The sequence below is a fragment of the Primulina huaijiensis genome, chromosome 1 (assembly GCF_012295235.1).
Source record: "Primulina huaijiensis isolate GDHJ02 chromosome 1, ASM1229523v2, whole genome shotgun sequence".
Classification (NCBI taxonomy): Eukaryota; Viridiplantae; Streptophyta; class Magnoliopsida; order Lamiales; family Gesneriaceae; genus Primulina; species Primulina huaijiensis.
The window spans coordinates 26,372,841-26,398,987 of NC_133306.1; the positions used below are offsets into that span (position 1 = coordinate 26,372,841).

The 26,147-nt window shown below is 34.2% G+C and overlaps 3 protein-coding genes across 11 annotated transcripts; all 3 read left to right on the forward strand.

Moving 5' to 3' along the window:
- Window positions 1–1,191: 1,191 nt before the first annotated feature.
- On the forward strand, window positions 1,192–5,298 carry LOC140990082 (uncharacterized). Of its 2 annotated transcripts, none has more exons than XM_073459669.1 (3): window positions 1,192–3,941; window positions 4,007–4,061; window positions 4,613–5,298. In XM_073459669.1, the coding sequence occupies exon 1, from the start codon at window positions 1,280–1,282 to the stop codon at window positions 3,863–3,865; it is 2,586 nt and encodes an 861-aa protein (XP_073315770.1). In that variant the 5' UTR covers window positions 1,192–1,279; the 3' UTR covers window positions 3,866–3,941; window positions 4,007–4,061; window positions 4,613–5,298. The 2 variants fall into 2 exon arrangements, with proteins under 2 accessions (XP_073315770.1, XP_073315763.1); XM_073459662.1 differs by having other exon boundaries at window positions 4,660–5,297.
- Window positions 5,299–5,606: 308 nt separating this feature from the next.
- On the forward strand, window positions 5,607–10,281 carry LOC140990098 (uncharacterized). 8 transcript variants are annotated; one of them, XM_073459690.1, is made up of 6 exons: window positions 5,607–5,788; window positions 6,479–6,958; window positions 7,452–7,724; window positions 9,020–9,255; window positions 9,484–9,578; window positions 10,124–10,281. In XM_073459690.1, the coding sequence occupies exons 2-6, from the start codon at window positions 6,509–6,511 to the stop codon at window positions 10,156–10,158; spliced, it is 1,089 nt and encodes a 362-aa protein (XP_073315791.1). In that variant the 5' UTR covers window positions 5,607–5,788; window positions 6,479–6,508; the 3' UTR covers window positions 10,159–10,281. The 8 variants fall into 8 exon arrangements, with proteins under 8 accessions (XP_073315791.1, XP_073315822.1, XP_073315798.1 ...); XM_073459721.1 differs by having other exon boundaries at window positions 9,020–9,218; window positions 10,124–10,218; XM_073459697.1 differs by lacking the exon at window positions 10,124–10,281 and adding an exon at window positions 9,881–10,105.
- Window positions 10,282–11,436: 1,155 nt separating this feature from the next.
- LOC140990149 (probable WRKY transcription factor 21) lies at window positions 11,437–14,093 on the forward strand. Its single transcript, XM_073459729.1, has 3 exons — window positions 11,437–12,803; window positions 12,994–13,119; window positions 13,697–14,093. The coding sequence occupies exons 1-3, from the start codon at window positions 12,058–12,060 to the stop codon at window positions 13,839–13,841; spliced, it is 1,017 nt and encodes a 338-aa protein (XP_073315830.1). The 5' UTR covers window positions 11,437–12,057; the 3' UTR covers window positions 13,842–14,093.
- The last annotated feature ends 12,054 nt before the right edge of the window (window positions 14,094–26,147 follow it).

The window sequence follows — 26,147 nt, forward strand, 5'->3', positions numbered from 1 at the left end:
AATTATATGGAAAAAAAAATCAGCTACAAAAATACATTGTAATGTTGGATCGAGCTCATACCTTCTTCTTCTCTTGGGGGATGTTTGAAGGTTACCTTTCTTGTTAAACATTTGAGAATGATGAATTTGTTCCGTTGATAAAAGAGAAACAAATACACTATAAATTACATAATTAAATTTTTTTAAAAATTTATAAATAAATCAGGTTCTTTTGAACAAGTAATTTAAAAATATTTTTTTAAAAATTGTTATCCGAATAATAATTTTTAAAAAATAATGAGTTTTTTTTTTATGTTTTTAAAATAATAAATAAAGTCTATGCTGTAAATTTTTAAAACAAATTTTATAAAATTTTTGTAAAAATTAAATTTTTGTAAAATTTAATTTTTATAAAAATATTTTATAAGTACTTGTCTGAATTTTCGTTCAAAGGGTTTGAATTTATGAAACCAGAAACAAAGTACTATCCAAGCTATTAATCCCGATTTCAGCTTTGGTTGGAATTTAAATTGTCGGTTGTAGGGATGACAATTTTCTCCGAATCCGTTGGAAGAGTCGATATCCGACCTGAATAGAAGAGGGTATGAATGGATTTTTAGACCCGATTAAATAATTGGGTAATCGAGTAGGGGTATTTTCGGGTTCGGATATGGAGACGGGTTGGATATAATCCGACCCGACCCGAATAATCATTTAAATTAATATATATAAATATATATATGTATGTATATATGTATATATATAGTAATTATATTTATTTATATTAAAGATTAATCAGTCAATCCACCGATTTTCGAAATTTTCAATACATATAATCATAAATTTGAAAATTAAAAAAAACGATGTTTTGTATATTAAAAGAGAANAATAATTTTTCTTATTGTTCATTTAAATAATTTTTTAAATATTCATAACTTCATTGAAGCAATTTAAATTTAAAAAAATTCAATTGTATATGATAATTGGGTATTTTGGTATGGTATGAGTATCCGATAATCTGATGGGTATGAGGATGATGATGAAATTCAATACCCGACGGGTATGAGGATGGTAATGGAAAAGAATTTAATAAATAGATATGGAGATGGAGGTATGAAATCCGACTCATACTCTACCCATTGTTATCCCTAATCAGTTGTGGAACCATGTGGAGCATAAACGTGAATTAAAATAATTAAGGAAATGAAAATATGTCTACATGTAATTGATTCAGCGGGGGGCGGGTCGGTAGGGTGTGTTGCGGCCTGTGAATTGGGGGCGCAGCGTCCTTGTTCCTAAAATGAAAAGCTTCGTCTCCTCTTCTTCATCGATTCCTCAGAGATCAATTTTTTCGTTGGTTCACCTCAAATCTTTATCATCTCTACCATCATCATCATCATCTTCTTCCTCTTCTTCCAAATCCACCGTTTATCAAACACCTCTTCCGCACTTGGACTCTGTTAAGTCACATTCAACTCCAGAATCCCAGAACATGATCAAAATCCAAACTTTTCAAGCCCCCAATTTAGAGAACTCAAATTTGAGCCAGACCCAGGTCATAGAAACTCTTTTAGCACACAGGGCGGATCCCGCTTATGCTCTCAGTTATTTCAAATGGGCCGAGAAGCAGCGCGGTTTCATGCGTGGAATACCCAACCCTTTCTGTATCTTGCTTCATATACTTGTGAGTTCCCGGGGACATTATTTTGTAGCTAGGAATTTGGTGAATCGTTACTTATCTGATGGTTCTCCTACCTCATCCAATGAACTTGTGGCTCCATTGATTAATTGTGCCAAGAGTTTTGGTTTTGAACTGAACCCGCGTGTTTTTAATTACTTGTTGGATGGATACGTTAGAGCTGAGCGACTGAAAGATGCAATGGATTGTTACAATGTATTGAGTTCCAATGGTATAATGCCTGATGTCTTTGTTTTGAATAACTTTTTGAGGGCACTGGTCATGGCAAGTATGATTGATTCTGCGCGGGATTTTTTTTATGACTTGGGGTTGAAGAATTTTAGTTATGATTGTGGCACTGTGAATGTGATGATGTCTGGGTGTTTGAAAGGCGGTAAAGCAGATGAGGCTGAGAAATACTTTTTGGAGGCGAAGGATAGAGGTATTAAGCTAGACAAACGTGTCTATTCTGCTGCGATTAGAGCTGCTTGTATGAAATTAAATTCTTCCATAGCATGTGGCTTGTTAAATGAGATGGAGGAAAAGGGTCGGGTTCCTTCCGTGGGTATATTTACAAATGTTATTTGTACATGTGTAAAGCAAAGAAACATGATAGAGGCCTTGAAGTTAAAGGATAATATGATCAGAAGTGGGTATCCCCTGAATTTGGTTGTTGCCACTAGCTTGATGAAGGGGTATTATCAACAGGGTGCTTTAGAGAGTGCATTGGAATTGTTTTATAAAGTTGTTGAAGATGGACTTACCCCGAAGGAAGTCACATACACAGTCCTGATAGAAGGATGCTGTATAAACGGGAATATGGGGAAAGCGCGAGATCTATATTCCCTAATGAAATTGAATGGAAATTTTCCCACTATTTACATTGTAAATTCTCTGATTAAAGGATATGTGAGAGCTCAATTAATAGAGGAAGCACTCAAGCTATTTGATGAAGCTATTGAGGCTCGAATTGCCAATGCTTTCACTTACAATACTCTAATATCCTGGTTTTGTAAAGGAGCTAGGGTAGATGAAGCTCAGAAAATATGGGACAGAATGATTGATCAGGGATTCGAACCAACTGTCTTTTCATATAACAATATGATTCTTGGAAATTGCAAAAAGGGGAACACAATGGGAGCGGGAACCTTACTCTCTGAAATGGGGGAAAAGAATTTGAAAGCAAATGTTGTCACATACAGTGTATTGGTCAATGGGTACTTCAAGAAAGGCGAAACTGAAAAGGCTCTTGGAACGTTTGACCGCATGGTGAGCTTGGGAATCACACCCAACAATTTCATGTACAACACACTTGTCAGTGGCTTATGCAAAGCTGGCAGAACCACCGAAGCAAAAGAACAAATGAAAAAGTTTGTGGAGGTCGGTTTTAGTCCCATGTGCATGACTTACAATAGCATCATCGATGGGTTTATAAAGGAAGGTAACATAAATTCTGCTTTTGATGTTTATCTGGAGATGTCGAAAACTGGAACTGTTCCTGATGTAATCACTCATACCACTTTGATTGACGGGTTTTGCAAAAACAAAAAGGTGGGCAGTGCTTTGAAAATGCTAAATGAGATGCATGCAAAAGGTGTCAAGATGGATATAACTGCATATGGTGCCCTTATCCACGCATTTAGCAAAAGAAATGACATGAATAGTGCATCCAAACTTTTTGATGAAATGCTACAAGTGGGATTATCTCCAAATGGTGTTATTTACAACACCATGATCAGTGGCTTCAAAAACCTTCGGAATATGGAAGGAGCTCTTGGCTTCTATGAGAAAATGAAGACAGAGGGGATTGAGTGTGATTTGGAAACTTACACCACTTTGATAGATGGGCTGCTAAAGGAGAGAAATATAGTTCTTGCAACAGATTTGTATCAAGCAATGCTTGCCAAAAATATAGTGCCGGATGTTATCACATTATCGGTTCTAGTACAAGGCCTTTGTAACAAAGGACAAGTGGAAAATGCTGCCAAGATTCTCAAAGAGATGAAGAAAAAGAATGTCACGCCCAATGTACTTATTTATAACACATTAATTGCTGGATATTTTAGGGATGGAAATTTGATGGAGGCTTTTAGATTGCACGATGAAATGCTTGATAGGGGTCTCACTCCTGATGATGCAACATATGATCTTCTTGTGAGTGGAAAGTTGAAACAGAACATTGTCCCTGTCAAACCTTCATGTACATGAGCCTTCATCTTGAATTACCGATACAACAGTTTGCTGCTTAAAAGGAGAAATTTCCTTTGTAAATGCTCTCTAGATGGTAAATCCATTCATCTTATTTTTAAATTTTATTTATGTCCTCAAAGTTCCTCTGTCCTTGTGCAGTTGTGCTTTGATGGGAACTAAAGCCTCCAGAATGAGCAGGATTTACGAAGTTGAGGTACTCAACAGTTCATGTATCCTTAATCTGTTTTCACTTGCAGTTAGCTTTCACTTTGAACTAGTTACACCTCAAAGCTTTCTCAAAAATCAAGTTATATAATATATATTTAGTCTTGTCTGTTAGTAACATTCTGAATAACTCAGTTTTCGCTGAGAATTTAGTTTCTTGGAACAAAATGGGTACATGTAAAAAGGAAAATTGATGTAGCGTCATCTTGTGTCCATAAGAACCTGACACATTTCTAAAATTGGTATTATCTTCAACACCACTTTTTTTGAACATGAATTCTGCTATGCAATTCTGACCTTTACCAGCATTTTAGAAATGTGGTGCAGAATTAACGTTGGAATCTGCTACTATTATTTCTGGATTCTTTTAAATCTTTTATACCTTTTTATTTAGCTTGAAAGGTTTTGCTTGAGGCATCCGGCTCCTGAATTTTTAGTTAAAAATTGTTAGTATTTATTTCTTTTTGGCTTAATGACTGTTCCATAGTGTTTACTCTATATGCCTGCGATTTACGTCAATATCCTATCAATGGGTATTAGGAAACATACAACAAGTAAACTTTGTTGTGGAATGCTTTTCCTCGCAGGCCTGAAGGAAGAGAGAAAATTGCATTTTGTCCTATAGTTCCCTGGACTGATGTTCAAATAAGGGTGAAATCACGAACAAAGAACAATCGAGATATCGTCCATTTTATCTCTTAAAGTTCTCAAACATTTGGCGAACTTCCAGAAATCATTCTTGTTATGCAGAAGGAACCCGCCTAATGTACAGTTGCTACACTCTTCAAGATTTGAACCCATCTATGAGCAATGCTTGCTCCGATCTTCAAAAATAACAAGCTGTTGAAAAGTTAAGAGTGTGCATTCCCCTGCTGGTTGGTATTCAGAAGTTTTACTCTTCTGAATTTTGAGTATCCTCACGGCTAGCAAGCATCTACAAGCACCAGAAGCTGTTCATGTCATAAGGCCTTCTAAAAACAACCTGATTCGCACTATTAGTTTGAGTGGCACTTGGTCTTTTGGAAACCAATGGAGCGAGGAAGAATTGCTTCCAAAGTTGGGGGTATAAATTAAAACTTCAGAATATCAAGGTTGTTTTCACTATTATACGTTTCTTATAAAAAAAAATTTCAAATGTTATTTGTATAATTTGTTTTACGTGATTCTCTACATTAATAACGTTGTTTTATTTTACCATAGTTTTTTTTAGATGAATTGCTGTATAATTTTGTAACACATTATAGTAATCTTTTATGATATCTATAATTTATATTTTGTTTTTTAAATTTCCTGAATTGAATTTATATCTAAAAAATAATAATATATAATTAATGCTTTATTACTATTTTTTTTTTTTTGGACAAGTATGCTTTATTACTATTAAAAATAAGAAACTGAAGATTAGAGCATTGCTTATATATATTATATTAATGTTACGTGGCACTTCATATTTATTTTTTTATATTTGATAATTTTTGTATAAAAAATATATATTATTCTAATATAAATTAGGGATAAGATATATACATATATATAACACGCTCCATCTAATTTCCCAATTTAATTTATTATTACTTTGGCCCCAATTATAATCTACAAGAAAATAAAAACCCTAGAATATAATAAGTGAAATTCTGTTTCTATGAGCATTAAAGGAATCAAAGCTACAGCAATACGATAATCCAGATCAAAATTCGGCTTTAATTTGAAGAATAGGTAAGCAATATTCAGTTTTAGGGTTTCAGTTTCGATTATCTCATTCCAGAAATTTGATCGAAATATATTTGTTTTAATTTGGGCATTTTGATAAAAATCGGTGTTTTCCGTTATTTCTAATTTATTTACGTCTTTTTTTTTCTGAAGAAGAAGGATAGTTTTTATCAGTTTTGTTTTTTTTTTTTTGGAGAAGATATCAATAATTTTTGCAGCCTTTTAAATTGTTTTTTTTTTTTATATTGAGTTGAGTTTTAAGATATTGAATTAATGTAATTGTTGCGTTATTATATCCATCTATCGATGAACTGATTAATATCTACTAATTTTATGTGATTTGTTATTTTGAAAATTTTTCAGTAAATTAATATTTTTCAAACTGATTTGAAATAATTTTATGAAAACTATGGGTGATATCCTTGGTGGCTTGGGAATTTTTTCAAGAACCTATAGAATTTAGAATTCTACAGTGCAGATAGCAAAAAAGCCTTTTTAACTTTAGAAATCTATATCAATATGCAGCTGTGATGTTATTTAAACTTGCTTATAATATGTAGGTGGTTATGGTTTGTCCTTGGTGTTTAATCTCGTCATGTTTTTAGATGCCAATTTGTTTTTAATCTCTTTCCAACAGACATTAATATTTATCCAGTTTGATAGATTGGCATAAAATTATTTCTTTTCTTAATACAGGACATTCATATCTATCTTACATCAGTTATAATGAGATTCAGAAAAGGAGACAAAGTGGAGGTTATCAGTAAAAAAGAGGGGTCACTTTCATGGCGTCTGGCTGAGGTGCTATCATGCAATGACCGCTCTTTATGCCTTCTATATAATCCATTTCCTGGTGGGGAAAAGGAACTGATGGTGGAGACTGTATCAAGGGAGTTTGTGAGACCAGACCCTCCTCCGGTCCAAGGTTTAGAGAACTGCATCTCTGGTGACATCGTGGAGGTGTTCCATCAGTTTTCCTGGAATATCGCTGCAATTGTGAAGATTATGGGTTCCAAACGAGAAAATATGAGCAACAAGATCTATGGTGCAGCTGCCACATTTCAAAATAAATATTTAGTTAGGATAATCGGGTCTTCAAAGGAGTTGATCATCGACCAATCTAACCTAAGGTTGAGACAAACATGGCATCATGACAAATGGATTTTAATGGGAAAGGTATTTACCTTTTTTCTCATTTTAATATGATTGGTGCTATTCAATTTTTTTCTACTGAGTGTAAATCTTGATTAGGTGGATGGGCTCATGTTAGGGCATAAAATTCTCTCTGTTACTGATTTCTTTGACTATTGTTTTTTTTGTTGCATTTTTTGGTTCCTTATTAAATTGTCTTGTCTCCGAATGCTATTACTTGATCTTGTTGCTACCTTCCTGGTCATTCAAGATTTCTGCTTTAGCCTCGAAAGGAGTAAGTGCTACCCATTTGACTGGAATTTGGAATGCAACTACTGAAATTGTGGATAACTTATCTCTCACACCAAAGTCCATGTTATATAATTTCTGTAGAAGTATTTATTCTGAAGTTGTATGTAGCAATGAATTCCAGCTTGATTATTTTTATACTTTGATCATTCTTTTCTGTTAATGCATTGATATATCCGAACAGTTTTCAGATTTTCAATATCTAATCTCTAGTTTTTTCCTGCTTCAGATTGCCCAAAGTTGTGAGGACACAAGAGCTAGCAAGCCATCAACTTCAAATTGTTACCAGAAGAACTTTCAGATATCTACAACCCAAAAAGATTTTATTTGCAATGATGTTGGCTTTAGGAAATCTCCAACAATCTCTGCAAAGTCTTTAAAGAGGATATCCCCCAACGGCGACAGAATGGCTGAAGCCCATAATGGACCTGTCTGTAAATTCAGAGCAGTTGAAAAGGATGGACGAAGGCAGAGAACAATTACTGCTCCAGTGCTCGAAAAGGTAGATGCTGTTGCTTACCCAAGAGAAATTTTGGGTAAAAAAAACATGCATACTTCCTTTAAAAATATATCACATAGATCTAATCAAGCCAAGAGAGCAAAACAAAATGATGATCTTGGATGTTCTAGGGCCAGGATCTTCGAGTCAAGTAGTTCTCAGAGTGAGGCCTCTTCTGTAGGTAGTTGTAGTGTGACTTATCAGAAGACAAACAACATGTTTAGTCATTTTATACCATTGTCTTGCCAAGTGACAGATGCCCTTTGTAGTGATGCAGAGTCATGTTATGGCTCAGATTCTGTGAGAGAAAGTTGTCCACCTCCTTCAAAAGAGGAACTAGAAGTTAGTATCCATGGGTTTGAGTTGCATGCTTATAGCAACACTCTGGAAGCTTTATATGCTTCTGGTCCCTTAAGTTGGGAACGTGAAGCATTATTGACAAATCTCCGCTCCATGCTCAACATTTCAAATGATGAACATTTGATGGAGCTGAAACACTTAATTTCTGCTAAAACTGATGTCCATGTCAAATGATATTTGAAGAGAAGCTGTTTTCATTTCTTTCTTTCATAGATTCATTTACGCTTTTCCTTCTCTGTCTCAAATTGTAAGATACGAATGCTACCTTCTTCATTTTCAGTCTTGGTTATCATATCTTTTGCCAGCTTAGGCAGTGGGCACATTGTAACTAATTAATTGATATATAGCAAACTTTTTTTCCTCTATTCAATGTATATACTCTTCCAATGAAATAATTATATTTCTTTTATTATGTTTCAGTCGTGATTCATTGTTTTTTCATTTTAGTTCTCTGAGAATAGGTAACAAATAGTCTCAATCTCTTGCTGCTACCCAGAGGTTGGTCAATGTTCCATGAAATCGTTGTCTGCGTGATAAATGTAACTTTTATTTGCTCTATATGATTTCAGAGTCCTTATGAATTCATTTTCTTTTCTGCTTATTTCCTTCAACATTGTACATTCTTATGAACTCCAGTATGTAAATTCATATTCCACAACAAGTCACAAAGTGCACTGTGCATACCTGAAAATCAGCCTGTAAGAGTCGCATCTGGATTTCCAAGATTACAAATTTTTCATACTGAATTTGTACAGTTCAGGACATCTTGACATTTGCTTCTAGATCATTCATTAGATTTACTAGATCTCGACAATGGGAAGCTAACTGTTTTTCACATCTATTTATATTGAATTTGACTGGTATACTGCTGGTTAGCACTCTTTATTGATCATCTGTTGCAGTGATGTACGTTAGTTTTGTCCATGCACCTTTGGCAGGGCATAAATTTCTGTTTAAGGATGTATTTGATCAATCTTCAATCCCCTGCATTCTCCAGGGCCTCTGTTGGAGGCGTGATCATGTACTTCAAAAGGTTTAAAGATGATACCTGGATTTGCCAGCGTTCTCTTGGCATATACTATTGGATGATAAGGCATCTGCTTCCGAACAGATGCATCAATTTATGGCTGCTCCCTGGTATCAAACGTTGGAATCCGTATAATTATTTTTCCAAGTTAGGCTCGATCTAAATATTCTTCTTCCCTACCCATGCAAAGTCATGATTTCCAGTATGCATGCATTGATATCAGTAACTGTTGACTTTAAATTGTGTAAAAGATGTGTCGCCCTGTTCTGATTCAGCCTTTAAAGCATCAAATAATGATGGTGATTCTTGCTTATTTTCAAGAACCTATGTTAATCTTTGGTTATTTTTATATCTCAAATCTACTGTGCTGTAAAGATCCGATGAACAAAAGAAGCGGATGGTGTGTACCTCATCCGAGAAAGGAATTTGTAGCTTGTCAGCCACTTCAGAATGGGCTTTGAACCATATAGGTAACCAACTGCTTGATTTCGAACTCCTGACGTGCATGTAACTTGATATGTTACGATCATCCTCATAGGAATATCCTTGGGGTCACTGCTGAAATCATTGGTTGCAATCGTTATTTGTTTTGTATGCATGGTTTGCGGTATTTGGGGCATTCTTTTGTATGGGAGGACCATGATTTTTATGTTGGGGGGTGGGGGGGGGGTGAGTTGATGTAATTTTGGAAGCAATATGGAACTGAGAACACAAAAAAGTAAAATGATTTTAATTTGGCTGCATTCAATGTAAATTATTTATGTATTCACAGGGCTTTCTTGTATGTCAAACTTGTAATCGGGAAACAGAGTGGCAAGATTGAGTACATCCATATGAAACTAGAAAATGCTTTGACCTTACTTGAACGATCACTTGTTACTTGTTCGGTGTCAATTAAAGTTGTTTACATCCTGAAGCATAGCTTGTTCTATGTCAAAACACTTGATTTATGTTATCGAAAACTCTAGTTCAAGAACATCTCCGGATATTTCAGTTACTTCTCTATGAAATGCAGCGTCGTCGGTAAGCGGTGTGGAACTGGGAATGTAAATATTTCTTTGAGCGTAAGAGGGAGAAATTGGTAGAAAGAAAAAACTAACGCGTGGGATGATAACTGATAAGAAACTCTGTGGATTTTGCATTATTTAAACTTCTTGTTTATGTCCACAGTTCTTGAAGTTATTTGGCATCAAACATGCCTCCCGGAAAAAAGTCTTAGTTCATACAGGTTATACTTTTGATATTTAATTTAGTATCAATTTAGTATTCGACTGTTTTGTTAACATTTTTCAAACATTTAGTTTTTTATTGTTCATCACAAACTACTGAGTAACTTATTATATTTTTGAAAATTAGTAAATATTTTATTATAACTTAAATTTTGTAAAGACATCGAATTATATAAAATTGAAATGAATTTTATGATTGGCAAAATCGCAAAATTGATGAAATTATCTCTAATTTAAAAGCATAATCTCCATCGGATCCCAAAGTCATGATTTCTCTTTAAAGCTTTTTAGCATGTAATAAAAGATGAAGCAATGCCTCAAAAGTTGCAATCTTTCCTTACCGTGTTTCCTACAAGTCTTCTCAAATCAGTATTATAAAGTTCCAAATGATTAATATACCGATGCTAAAAAAAGCGTCAACTTTGTATTGATTGTTATACCAAGATTATTGTCTCAAAAGAGTTTTCTTTAGTGTTAATATATCTATATTTTTTTAATTAAAGATGAGTGAGATTATTATAATTGAATTTAGAATCTAAAATTCATCCGAAATTTAAGACCTTTGTATCGAAGATTATTACAATCGGATGTTGAAATCTAGTCCCAAGATTTCGATACAGCCTATGTTATTGCCTAAAGTATTTATTATATGATGGAATCACATTTATTAGGCAGGTGGGCCATTATCAGATGCTCTTCAAAGCAAAAGGACAAGCCACAAAATGTTGAATTGGAAGTAGCAAACTTGAGAACGAATTACAAAATCTTTGTATCATACCAAAAAGGGCTTTTGAATTATTGTTTATAAATATTTTAGACAATCTTCTTGGCACATAAGCGATTGATTTCTTTACATTTTTTTGACAAATATATGTGTTTTTAAGTATATTTATTCAATTTGATTGGATAGTTTGCTTTAATTTTTTAATAAAATATATTTAAATTGTTTTTTATTCATTTTAAAGATTATACGATTTTCGAATACAACTAGTGGACCCCACTTTGGAAAAGACGGCAATTTAGCTCCTGCCCCCTGGTGCGCAGGTTTATTTTTAATGCGCCTCCTCGTAGTGCCACTACACGTCTACACCACTCGCTCTCTGTCTGGAATCCAATTCATGTTTCCAATTTATGTTTCTGATGATTATATAATAAATAAAGATTGCATTTTGTAATATATTGTTTTATTGGTTCTGTCAGTTTTCAGGCTGAGTAAAGCGAAGTCTTCTCTTTCACTCCTTTCAATTCGTTTTGCTCTTTCTTTCACGAGCATAAATTCTTTATGGGCATTGAAAGAATCTAGGTTTGACAGCATTTTTCCTCACAAATCGAATCAAAGTGCCATTCTTTAATTGCTTTTGGTCCTTTATCTTTTGACCCTTCCGCCTTCTTGTTTTGGCATTTGAGTTTTATCTGGGTTTTGTTGTTCTTGATTTATTTTAGGCTTGTGTGATCCAAAATGAATCTTTTTGTGGGTGTATATTTGATAATCTCACGATTTATATTACGAAAGGATGTATTTGGTGCTTGCCAAAAATGGGTTAGGTTTTGATTTTTGTCTCATATGGGGTAGTTGGAGATCTGTTGAATCAGTCGATTTGGACCTTTTTTTTCCCTTTCGAATTCCAACCTTTTCTCATCTTCTTTTGTTGACTAGAATCTGGTGTGTCTGTCTTGGGAATTAGGGTTTTGTTTCTACGGTTAATTTGAGGAGAGTGAGATGGAGATTGAGAGGGCAAATAGTGCAGCAGTTGAGAGTTGCCATAGAGTGATTAATCTGTTATCTCAGCCGCAAGATCATAGTCTGTATAGAAATTTCGTAGAACAAACTGGAGATGCTGTGTGCAAATTCAAGAAAGTTGTCTCTCTTCTTGATTCTACTCGTGGCCATGCTAGAGTGAGGAAACTCAAGAAAATTCAAGCTCATTCACCCCTCAATATTTTCTTGGAAAATCCCATCTGTGGATCAAATGAGCAGCACACCAAGCCCCTTCAAATCAACAGTTCTGTTCGAGAAATCTCTCCGGACGTGAAAACTGCCCACACTTTATGTATCCCTTCTCTTGAATTGAGTTCAAATGGCAAAACTTCACTTCCATTAGCCCAACAAACACCATTGCCGAGCTACCATTTTCTCCAGCAACAGCAGCATCAAAGGTTTCAACTTCAGCAGCAGCAATTGAAACATCAGGCTGAAATGATGTATAGGCTCAGCAATAGTGGCGTCAGCTTGAATTTCGATAGCTCTACATGCACTCCTACCATGTCATCAACCAGGTCATTTATCTCTTCATTAAGTATGGATGGGAGTGTTGCTAATGCGAATTCCAGCTCCTTCGGTTTGATTGGGGCGGCTCGGTCTGCGGATCAGAGTTTCTTCCATCACAAGAAAAGGTGCTCTGGAAGGGGAGAAGGCGGAAGTTCGAAATGTGGTGGCGGTGGTAGATGCCATTGTTCTAAGAAGAGGTGGTTGTTCTAGCTTCTTGATTTTTACTTTTCTTTAATATGGCTTGTTTAGAATTAGAACTGTGACTCGAGCCTGGGATTTTTAGGCTTGAGAAATGAACTTATCTGTCACTGAGATGTTTGGTTATCCCATGTAATTGCCATATATTTCTTGGAATAGTTTTGATTTTTTTTAATGCATTTTGAGTAGGAAGCATAGGGTAAAGACGTCTATCAAAGTACCTGCTATTAGTAACAAGTTGGCTGATATCCCCCCTGATGAGTACTCTTGGAGGAAATATGGCCAGAAACCAATCAAAGGCTCTCCTTACCCCAGGTATGGCTAAACTGATTGCACACAATACTGTGGTTTTGCCACATGTTAGTCTCGTATAAAATATCTTAATATTGCCTTACGGGAGTTGTAAACTGCTGCTATATGAGATTGGAATATCTTGATTAATTATTTTTGTGATATCATGCTTAGTTTCATAGCTAGTGTTGTCTGGAACTCTGTTTGATACTCGTTTCATACTTAGAAAGTGAAAGAAAGTTACGTGAACGGTAATGTTTTTGTTCCCCTCTTTGACATGTCGAATCAGTAGAGATATATAATTTTGTGACGTAGATTTTATTTAATCCGCAACAAGCAAATAAATCTAATATTACCATCCCTATGTTTTTTTCTTGCTATATTTGCAGTCCTATTTATCTCATTTTGTTCATTGAGGAGTAAGTGACTCTTATTATTTGCCACCAGAAGATCGAAATCTCACCCCAAAAATTTTAAAATTCTTTTGGGTTGTAGTATGAAAAGAGATGTTTTGCATTTTTAGAAACTTGATGTTGCCTCAAATACAGATTGGGAATTTGCATTTATTGTTGTTTTAATCTTGTTCTAAAAATTGTTGCAGGGGATACTACAAATGTAGTAGCATGAGAGGCTGTCCAGCCCGTAAACATGTGGAAAGATGCTTGGAGGATCCTACTATGCTCATTGTGACATACGAAGGGGAACATAACCACCCGAGATTGCCTTCACAATCAGCTAACTCATGAATCATTGCACTATGATGTGGTTCGTGTACATACTTTTCAGGGAGGAACTACAGGTGGATCCCAGATGTTGTTGTGTGTTGAGATCTTTGGTTTGTGAGAGGCCTTCTGGCGCCAGACGTTGCTTAGCAAAAATCAAAACTAGGAAGATATTCTAGCAAGAAAGAATCTGAATCCGAACTAACTTTTTGTTTTTAAAGATTGTAGAACATTCTGACATTACTCTTTATTTACAGCATTTGCTTGTTATTTTCTAAGTTTTTTTGCTTCATTTAGTAACTAAGTTTACAGAAAATAAATGGGATAAACATATGCATGAGAGACGAGTCACATCCGTGAAATGTGTGCTGAGTAGAGTATTCTGGCATCATTCTGGCATTATAGTAGATATTGGGAGTTTACTAGCAACCGAATTATTCAATTTAGCAGTTTGAAGGTAGCCACTCTTTAATAGAGGTGCCAAAAACATATCGTTGTTAAGTGGGATTCATACAACTACTATTCTAACCGCAAATACACGTATCTTGACTGTAATGAAGCGGAACACAGTCCAAAACCAGCAAAATCTCTTTCCAAGCTCTGTGATAAGAGTAAAAAACAATATCTTGGTGTTAGCGTATGGCAGATTGAGCTGACAATATACTAATCAATCCCCTTATTACCTTTTGCAAGCGAACCACTGATTCTGAGACAATCTTATATAACCGAAGACGTGATGAGCTTCTACTTAGGCACCCTTCCGGCATCAACTTGTCATAGGTTGCTATGTCAAACATGGCCAATGCTGGTCACCTTTTCCTTCTACTTACCCTTGCTCCATTGTTTCTTCTCATTTCCCATGGCAGATTTCTCGGCCATTGAACATGGAGGAGCCCTTTCCTTCTTCGCCACCATTGTGAAGGAAATCTAATATCTCGGACATTCATGCCATTTTATGAGTACCCTTTGACAGATATGTGCATCAGATGAGAGTAATGATATAACGACTTGAGAATATAAATCTCAAAATTCATTTGAGCCCGAGTTCGAATTCAAGTATTATTCGTTGTTTTATATTCGAATCAATGAATCATCCTCATCCATTGCCATATTTTATGTTCATATGGACATTTTTCAACTTTGAATAAATTATTGTCTGACGATGGAACAATATAATATGTTACATCTTGTTGCAAGAATATAGACATTGTTAGTTTATATTATATATATACACCCTTTATCCCAAATAGAAACGTGTCTCTTTTTATATTTATTATGTTAATTATAAATATTTTTATGTTTCCTTTTTGTTGTTTTTTAATTTGCATATTTCTTGATCATAAGATGATTAATGGAATATAGAAGTATCATTAATTATTAACATTACATAGATGGTTAGGTCCCCCTACTTTTATTTGATTAATAATAAAATATTTCATTAATTTATTCGTTTGTCTCATTAATATAATATTCGACTGGGCCAAAAAAGAAAAAAGAAATCGACCGAATAATGTCATCAATATGCATTGTCTTGTCAACTTCAATACTTCGTAAAATTTCCGTTTAATGTATATTAAAAATTAAATCCCACACCAAATTTTATTTTCAAATATAAAACATGCTCGTTATTATTAATAATTTTTCTAGATTTTCAAATGCTTTACTTTATTTTTATTAATTTTTAGTTATTCATCTAAAATTGGATTTGAAAAAAATACATATATCAAAATTCGAATTTTATTTACTCATATTATAGAAGTTTGAAGACGCTAGTACGAAGGAAACTGTGTTAATTTATCTGCCAGTTTATTGAAATTAAATATAGATATATATCTTTCAGTTTTAATGGGTTTAAAATATATATTTTATATCAATTATTGGGGAAAAAAATTAATTAAATTATAACTTAAATAGTATCCCATAACGAAAGAAACAAAGCAGCCTATGGCGAAAAAGAAATACTCCTAGTAAGCAAATTATGTAGTCGTTAAAATATCATATCAAATATATTTTAATTACAAAATTAATTGACAAAAATGCCATCCTCATATTTTCCTAATTATCAACTCTACATGACATGAAAACAGTGGCATCCGGCATCCCCCATATCGGGGGCAAAAGTGGAAAACGGATTAAAAATACTTTACCCGCCAACTACATTTCCACCCGCCGGCAAAGTCAAACTAGCGGCGCCGGAAGATTCAGGTCGAACAGAAACGGTTTCTTATGCATCCTCTTCTGTTTCTCCTGCTCGTTCATCACCACCGCGCCTACCTCCTCTATCTTGTACCCGGTAGTTTCCGACCGCCGCGCTGCAGTCTCTCCGCTAGCGCGGAGGAACTCCGGCGATCGACAACACGCAACGTTCACGTTCACCGGCGTAGGTACTGAGGTAACACCACTGTACGTGAAGTTCGTCTTCGCCTTCGCACCGCGAAGACGAATCGCTGCTTCATCGTAGGCCAACGCCGCCTCCTCCGCGGTGTCGAAGGTGCCTAGCCACTTCCTCGTCTTCTTCCACGGATCCCGAATCTCGGCGGCGTACCTTCCCCATGGACGCTTCCTTACGCCGCGGAACTGCGGCCCCTTCTTTAAGTAGAATGGCGGCGGTGCGTCGACGTTCTCAAGTCTCTCAACGACCATTTTTACTGACTTTGATGGCGCTTTGGCTTCGAAGCTGGGATTTCATTTTATAGCTACTTCTGCGTGCTCTACGCGTCCCAAATTTGTATATACATATTTTTTTAAAAAATAATAAATTATTTTTTATAATTAAATCTCAAAACTAACAAATTTTAGTTCAAACCTCAACCGAAATCACATCCAATCAAATTGGTTTCCGTTTTACATTCCTTCCGTTGAACCAAATTCATCAATTTTAAAAACATAACTAGCTATTATGCACACGCACTTGTGTACAATTTTTTTATAATTATCGAGTGAAATTTGAAAAATTATCGAGAGACTATAGTGTTATTTGAATTGTTGTAATTAAAAAATAAAAATAAAAGTATATGTTAAAATTAATAAAACTAAAAGTGTAATATTGATATCATCATAACGGTAAAATTGAAAGAGCAAAAAACAGACCAATACAGTATTTTTGTCTATATTATAGAGATTCTTAATGATAGTAATAGATGAAAGGACTCGAGCCTTACCATTTATACAATTATTTTTTATGATAATAATAGATTTCAGTTAAAATTAGGCGTTGGATCCATAAATCTTAAAATTGTCGCAAAACATAACTAGGACACCAAACAAATATATATATATATATATATATATGGAAGTTTCTGTACTATATGAAGCTAGCAATTCCTCGTGCCTTCACTCGCTTACTCGTCTCGTTCGGTCTTTACACACAACGGGGACGATTTGTCAATCCTTGGCATTAATTAATTGTAATAAAAACGATCCACCACTCACTTCTATACAATATGAACATTAAACTATTATAATCAAAATCAATTATTTGACTCATGGAATGAAATTAATTCAAAATGTGAAGTATATAGGTGTGTAATAAAATTCATAGATAATTCATGATGTAGATCGTTTATTTAAAAACACACTTGGGATCATTCATAGTTTAGCAAATGATTATCATTTTTCTTCAAATAAATGTAGATGGAAAATCGAACTATTAATTCCTTAATTTCTACTCGGGTGGGGTTTTTTTTAAAAAAATTATTTTAATCAATTGTAATTTAATATCTTTTAATTTTACAGTAATTAATAAGCATTGTATTTTAAATCTGATTTTACCACAACTACCGTCCTAGTTCTTCCCCAAAATTAAAGTCGGATGTTCAATTCAACGATCAGACATCTATCTTATAGCTCCAGCTAAGCAGAAGTAGAACGTTAATAATTTTGTATTGAGAATTCAAAAACTATGATGTCTAGTTTTTTTTTTTTTTTTTTTTGTATGAAAAAATACGTAATTTTCTATATATTTTTTACTAAAAAGTATAATGTGTAGACTGCCGTATCTTTAAAAAAAATTCTAAATTTTTTATTAAAAGGAACATTTCAATTTATATATTTTCATTTTTTTCCCATCTTATCAAGTACATGAAGTTTTAAAGAAAAATAATGTTATATAAAACTTGCTGAAATATGTTATTAAAAAAATAGAAAAAAATAACAATATATATATATATATATAAATACTGTAATATATTATATATGAAATCGATAAAATTAAAATAAACGTAATATTTATATTTGAAAAGGTCGAACAATAATAATAATAACTTTAATAAATATTTGGGATTGTGATGACTGTAATATAAGCACGTGGTGCAAAAGACTTTTGATGCACGCGGAGGCCGAAATTTGGCAAGAGTCAAATAAAAGCAGCCAAACAGATCTGGTACGGAGAGGCACGTGGATGGATCACTTACTTATTATTCCCAAATTATTATTATTATTAAACAATCTCGTGTATTTTTTCACAAATCAATATTAATATTCATATTTAAAATCAAAAATAATACTTTTAACATAAAAATCATTATTTTTTGTGTATTATTATTATTATTATTAACCTTTGTTTCACGATTTGCTGATATATGATTTTTGTTGATATTTCTTTGTCGAGCCTTGAGTTCAGATACTAATCTTGATTTCACAACTGAATGCGTTTTGAATTAAGAACTATAAACTCAAGATCAACGATAACAAAAACGAGACGCAACACGCAAGATTTACGTGGTTCGATCAAGAAATGATCTACATCCACGGGAGGTGTTTCCACTATATTGAATCAGTGTACAAAATGAACAACTTGAAATACAATATCACCACTCAACTCCACAATTTTTCTCTTCTATGAATTCCAAAGAAAAACTCTCGTGCCTTGTGTGAATGGCTTCTTGCCTCTTGTTCAATTTTCTTCAAGATGAATGATTGATTTCTTTTTTTTTCTTTGCACGGCTCCACCTATATATCCTTTTCTTCCTGAGAATATTCGGTGATTAAATGCAAGCCCTCAACACTCATCCTTATCCAACTACTTAAAAGTTGTTTTAACTGATTTTCAAACTGCCCATCTAAAGGTGAATTTTGGTTGCTGATATACTACATTTCTCCACCTTATCTGCAGCCAAAATTTCCCGTGTACGCACCTCCTCCTGCCTTATTGTCTTAAGACAGTCTGCATCTGGTTACATTAACCAGATCTCTGCATTTTTCAAATTTGCTTGTCCCTATTACTTTGGTACACATGTCAGCTGGATTATCATTGGTACTGATCTTAAGAACTTGAACATCTCCAGACTCAATCACATCACGAACAAAGTGTAGCCTTACATCTATATGCTTTGTTCTTTCGTGAAAAACTTGATGTTTTGATAGGTGTATGGCACTTTGGTTGTCACAGAACACAGTTACTGTCTTTTGGTTGTATCCTAACTCTTCCATGAAGCCTTTCATCCACTTAGCTTCTTTGAAAGCTTCAGTGACTGCCACGTATTCAGCTTCTGTGGTTGAAAGTGCTACTACTGGTTGTAGGTTAGCTTTCCAACTTACTGCTGTGCCGTTGATAGTAAATATGTAACCAGATAGAGACTTCCGAGTGTCGATACTGCCAGCATAATCTGAGTCCACATACCCTGTTATCAAGGTGTCATTTTTTCTTGAATCTTTGAAGATTAACCCGGTGTCAATTGTTCCTTTAAGGTACCTTAAAATCCATTTGACCGATTTCCAGTGTTCTTCACCAGGGTTTGCCATAAATCTACTTACCAAGCTTACTGCATAAGCAAGGTCAGGCCTAGTACACACCATCAGATACATTAGGCTTCCTACTGCACTGGCATAGGGGACTTTCTTCATGTATTCTCTATCCTCTTCCGAGTTTGGTGCTTGGTGTGTTGAGAGTTTGAAATGAAGAGCCATTGGACTTGCCACTGGTCTGGCATTTTGCATTTCAAATCTATTTAACACTTTCAGCACATATCCTTGTTGCATTAATACCAGTTCCTTGGACTGTCTATTTCTTTTGATTTCCATGCCTAAAATCCTTTTAGCTTGTCCAAGGTCTTTCATCTCAAATTCGCTACTTAGGTCGGCCTTTAAGGATAAAATTGCCTCTGTATCTGAACAAGCAATTATCATGTCGTCCACATAGAGCAGTAGGTACATGGTACATCCAGATTTTAGTATCTTGTGATATACACACCAATCATAGTTGTTTCTAGAGAATTTATGGCTTATCATGAAGTCATCAAACCGTTTGTACCATTGCCTCGGTGCTTGCTTAAGACCATAGAGTGATTTCCTTAACAAGCATACTAGTTGGGGCTCGTTTTTTACTTCAAACATGTGTGGTTGTTGCATGTATATCTTTTCTTCAAGTTCACCATGAAGGAAGGCTGTAGTCACATCTAACTGCTCAAGCTCCATGTCTTCCTTTGCTGCTAGAGACAGTACAATCCTTATTGATCTATGTTTGACCACAGGCGAAAACACTTCTTGGAAATCTATCCCTTCTACCTGTGAAAAGCCCTTGGCAACCAATCTAGCCTTGTACCTTGGTTTTTCAACTCCAGGTATTCCTTCCTTTCTCTTGAATATCCATTTACATCCAACTATCCTTTGGTTGTTTGGTTTTGGTACCAATTCCCAGGTATGGTTCTTTTCCAAAGAGTTCATTTCCATCTTCATAGCTTGGTACCAATTTTCTTTATCATCAGAACTCATAGCTTCTTTTAGGCTTGCAGGATCATCATCACCTATTTGTGATGCAACAGAGAATGCATAAGAGACAAGATCTGCATGTCCTAATCTTTTTGGTGGTTTAATGGCCCTCCTGCTTCTGTCCCTTGCCAGCTGATAGTGTTCCAGGTTATCACTATCATGCAAAGGTCCTTCTGATTCAGTATCATCAGGTGTGTCCAGTTGTGAAGTCAGTTGGAGATTGTCAGTTAGCTCCACCTCAATCCTTGTATTGTTAGGGTAGTCCAGTTTTACTAAGGATTCATCAGCATGAGTTTCATCTTTATAAGGGAAATAGTCTTCTTTGAAAGTGACATCTCGGCTGATTATAGTCCTTTGATTTCCAGGTTCTATAGACCAAAGTTTGTAGCCTTTCACTCCTTCAGGATATCCAAGAAAAATGCATTTGATTGCTCTTGATTCTAGCTTTCCTTGCTTTACATGTGCGTATGCAGCACAGCCAAAGACCCTTAGATCACTGAGGAGAGGTGGTTCTTTGGACCACTTTTCCATGGGTGTTAAAAATCCTAATGGGACAGAGGGAGACCTATTGATCAGATAACACACCGTAGTTGCTGCTTCTGCCCAGAAACTCTTCGGAACTCCTGAGTGTGTCAATATGCATCTCACCCTCTCAAGGATAGTTCTGTTCATTCTCTCAGCCAGCCCATTTTGCTGTGGGGTGTAAGGGACAGTGTAATGCCTTGATATTCCTTTGCTCTTACAGAAGTCATTGAATTCTTTTGAGCAAAACTCTAAGCCATTGTCTGTTCTGAGTTTCTTTATTCTTTTGTTGGACTGGTTTTCAACCAAAATCATCCACTGCTTGAATCTATCGAGTGCTTCATTTTTGTGTTTCAAGATATATATCCATACCCTTCGAGAGTAATCATCGATGATGGTCATGAAATATCTTCCCCCTCCATTTGATAAAACTCTTGATGGTCCCCAGAGATCAGAGTGAACATATTCCAATGGAGCAGAGGACACATGAATTCCTTTGCTGAATTTTACTCTTGTGGATTTGCCTTTTATACAGTCCTCACAAAACTCAAGTTTTCTTAGTGATCTATTTCCAAGAAGTCCCTGTTTTTGGAGTTCTTGAATTCCTTTATCACTTATATGAGCTAACCGCAGATGCCACATCATTGGGTTGTCTAAGCTTTGTTCAGCAGCACTGACTGATCCAATGTGAGTCCCTCCTTGAAGTGTGTAAAGACCATTTGATCTAACACCCTTCATTACAGCAAGTGAGCCTTTGTACACTGTCATTTTTCCATTTTGTGCCTTGAAGGTATATCCAATCTGGTCAAGACATCCGAGTGAGATTAGATTTCTCTTTAACTCAGGAACATATCTCACTTCTTCTAGTATGAGTTCAGTATCATTGTGCATGTTTAGCCTTATTGTGCCAATGCCCTGAACTTGGCATGTCTTATTGTTGCCCAGAATTACTTGTCCACCATTTATTTCTTCAAAGGACTCAAACCAACTCCTGTTTGGTGACATATGAAAAGAACATCCACTATCTAAGATCCACTCTTGATCTAATTTTTGATCTCCTACGCACAGAACTTCTGCACTTTCATAGCCATCCTGTGCAACAGATGCTTCTCCATTTTCATTTCTCTTGTCACCATGTTTAAACCGGTCTGGACAATCCTTCTTGAAATGGCCTTGTTTGTGACAAATAAAACATTTCAGTTTCTTTGACTTGGGATTGAATTTGGCCTTCTTCTTGTTGATATTTCCCTTTCTATCCAATTTTCCCTTTATGAACAAACTGTCTCCGAGATCTTTGAATTCCTTTTCTGCTAATTTTTGGGATTCTTTTGCTTTCAAGACCTTCAGAATTTCATCAAATACCATGTTCTCTTTTGCATATTTCATGGTATCCACTAATACTGAATAAGAGCTTGGAAGAGCATTTAGCAGAATGATAGACTTATCTTCTTCCTCTATTTCGATTCCAATGTTTTCCAAATCAAGAATGAGTTTGTTATATTCATCAAGATTTTCACTGATGGACTTCGAATCATTCATCTTGAAGGCAAAAAATTTACCTTTAAGATAGATCCTATCTTGCAACGATTTTGTCATGTATAGCGATTCAAGTTTTGCCCAGATCCCAGCGGCTGTTTTCTCTGAGGCTACTTCCCGTAGTACCTTATCACTCAGGTGGAGTGTGAGTGAACTGAATGCTGTCTCCATGATATCCATCTTCTGATCAGCGGTGAGATTTTCAGGTAGTGTTTTCTCACCGCTAAGTGCCTTCGCGACTTTCTGTTGAACAAGAACATCATGCATCCTTCTTCGCCATAGAGAAAAATCCCCTGATCCATCGAACCGATCAACCTCAATCTTGGAGCTCATTTGCGTGTTCCTTTATAGCCAAGAACCTGGCTCTGATACCAGTTGTTGATATTTCTTTGTCGAGCCTTGAGTTCAGATACTAATCTTGATTTCACAACTGAATGCGTTTTGAATTAAGAACTATAAACTCAAGATCAACGATAACAAAAACGAGACGCAACACGCAAGATTTACGTGGTTCGATCAAGAAATGATCTACATCCACGGGAGGTGTTTCCACTATATTGAATCAGTGTACAAAATGAACAACTTGAAATACAATATCACCACTCAACTCCACAATTTTTCTCTTCTATGAATTCCAAAGAAAAACTCTCGTGCCTTGTGTGAATGGCTTCTTGCCTCTTGTTCAATTTTCTTCAAGATGAATGATTGATTTCTTTTTTTTTCTTTGCACGGCTCCACCTATATATCCTTTTCTTCCTGAGAATATTCGGTGATTAAATGCAAGCCCTCAACACTCATCCTTATCCAACTACTTAAAAGTTGTTTTAACTGATTTTCAAACTGCCCATCTAAAGGTGAATTTTGGTTGCTGATATACTACAATTTTGAACTTTTGAATAAAGTTCGGCCAATTCGAACTGATAGAATACCAATTTTTATAAGATATCAGAACTCTATCTGCTAAAAAAATTACATCGTATACTATACTGATCATGTTCTTTCCTTCTATTAGTATTTCATAAAATTATGCCAACTACCTGATGAGAATATATGTCTGGGAGCATGTAATCACATGCATTGTACGTAGCATATATTATGCCGTCCATGCTTGCTTGAAATGTTTTATGCTCTCTCTGGGATGTTCTTATGTAACACCATTTTCTAAAATAGCTAGCCATTCACTGAAAAAATTCTCAAGATTCCGAATTTGTTTTCCTTACATGGCACGAATCTTTATAAATTTATGTGCAAGACATTATATCCATGATTGTCGAAAATGGACATATCGTGAGTAAATTTTGTGAAACATCAACAAACTACTTCAATTTTCCAAGATCTTTTGTGTCTTTGCGTTGTATGCAGAAGGAGATTAGTATCTACTTAACAACAAGCAACATAAAAAAATTTCAAAGTCGGTTGGCCTGATAAGGGCACCCTGTGCCCTTTGTATATTAAACGCATCTCAAGTGAAATATCAATATCTCAAGTAATTTTTTCGAAAATGTATTTCTTCTAGTTTATTATTTTAGCTTGTATGACTGATTTACCAACTAATGTGCTAAAATAATGCTGATGTATAGGGATATTACTTGTTAGAGTTGATGAATTTTTTTTTCATGTTTTGACTGCTTGTGGGTAATATTTGTCATGGTTTGCAGTTCCACTAGTAAAATTAGATACAAGAGAGCTGATATTAATTATGTAGAGATATATAGTGGGGATGAACAGCCTGCCAATAAAATAAAATGGAACCAATTATTTTTCGCTTTTGTTCTCGATCTGCTGTGAAAGATCCTGAAATAACATACACTTAACACAGTGTTACTTATCTGTGGAATCCACTAAGTATCAAAATATCTGTTTCTATGGATTTGTACGTTCAGCCATTCTAAGGATCAAGAATCACTTCATCATTTTGTAGCGAAACCAAGAGGTAATAAAATCTTTGATCATTTAATTTGTTCATGAATAGAAGCTGATATAATTTATTACTCTCAACTCCATGATAATGTTTCTTTTTTTTATATGCATGGGACAGTATGATATACTGCAGATGCATTCAGCTTATGTAAGCTTTTATTTGGTGCCGTTTCTTCAGTCTTACATTTCAAATTATGCGGACTATATATCGAGGAATTCTTGAAGTTGGGAAAATGGCACAAGGTTTGTGTGTGGTAACTGGTAAATGAAACTTGTGATTCTTGTATAAATGTGAACAAATGAATTCTAAATTAAATATATTGACAAATGAAAAAAAAAATCACCATTATTACTTTTAAATTAAATAAAATGAATTTAATTGAATTGAAAAGAAAATTATATTTAATCAAAATTTTTAAAATTTTTTATTTTTGTAAGAGCAAAAATGGACTATCAAAATTTTATATTTATTCCACCTAATATGTAATTAATTAGTAGTCAAATTATTACACATAATATATAATTAATAGTGTTACAAATGCTAATAAATTATCACTACAATATACATTGATTTTAGTGATTTATATCACTTCAATAATACAATGTAACTCCTATATTAATTCTATCAAATAATTCATCTTCATACTAAATTTAAATATTTTATCGTTTTAATTTTCTTTCTACATGTTATTTTATGATTTTAATGAAATTTTGTAATTATATTTTTAGTACAATTTCTAATAAAGTAATAAATTATAGTATCACAAAAAGATATATGAAAAAATAATTATGTATTCAATAGTAGAATAACATGATAAGTCTCCCCGTAATTATATATTATCAAATAGTACTCAATTATAACAATAATGTCATGACAGTTTATTTGCATTTGTAGAGTTATTTACATACACGTATGTAATGACAATTATATTGACAAAAAAATAATCAAACATTAACTAAAAAATCAAGAAACACTTGATCGGGAAAAAAAATATTTTGAGTCCATTCACATCTGTTTTTTTTCTTTAATAAATCGACTCCATTACTAAAAAGATTAATCTTACATAACATATTGTTTGTCTTCCCTCCCAAATATAGACAAATAGTTATCGGTGTGAATTGTTGTTGAATAAGATAAATATGTGCAAATTTGAGTTGAAAGAATGTAAATTTAATAATTAGGTGTATATATTTATTTAACTAATATGACAATTAACTGGTTTATAATGAATGATTATAAATTAATTAGGAGAATATACGTATTAAGTTTTTTGATTAGGAAAATATATGCATTAAGTTTTTGATTTATGATTATTTGCTATTTTTAATGTGGATATGATTTATAATGATTTGAATAATATTAAATTTGCATACGTCTCTTCACTTATTATTGCATTGTATTGTATGTGTTTACTATTTAATTTACGTTATTTATTTATTTTATATTTGTTACTATTAAATTTATATTTTCATTTCATTATAATATAACAATGTCCTGAAAAATTAAATATATTAATAATTATTTTAATTAACTTTAGTTGTACAATTGTGAAAATCTCAAATCATCTACATAAATCGAAATTGTATTCTATATTTACAATGTCCTTAGGAGCATATTTAAAATTTTTTTTTTTGACGGTCAAT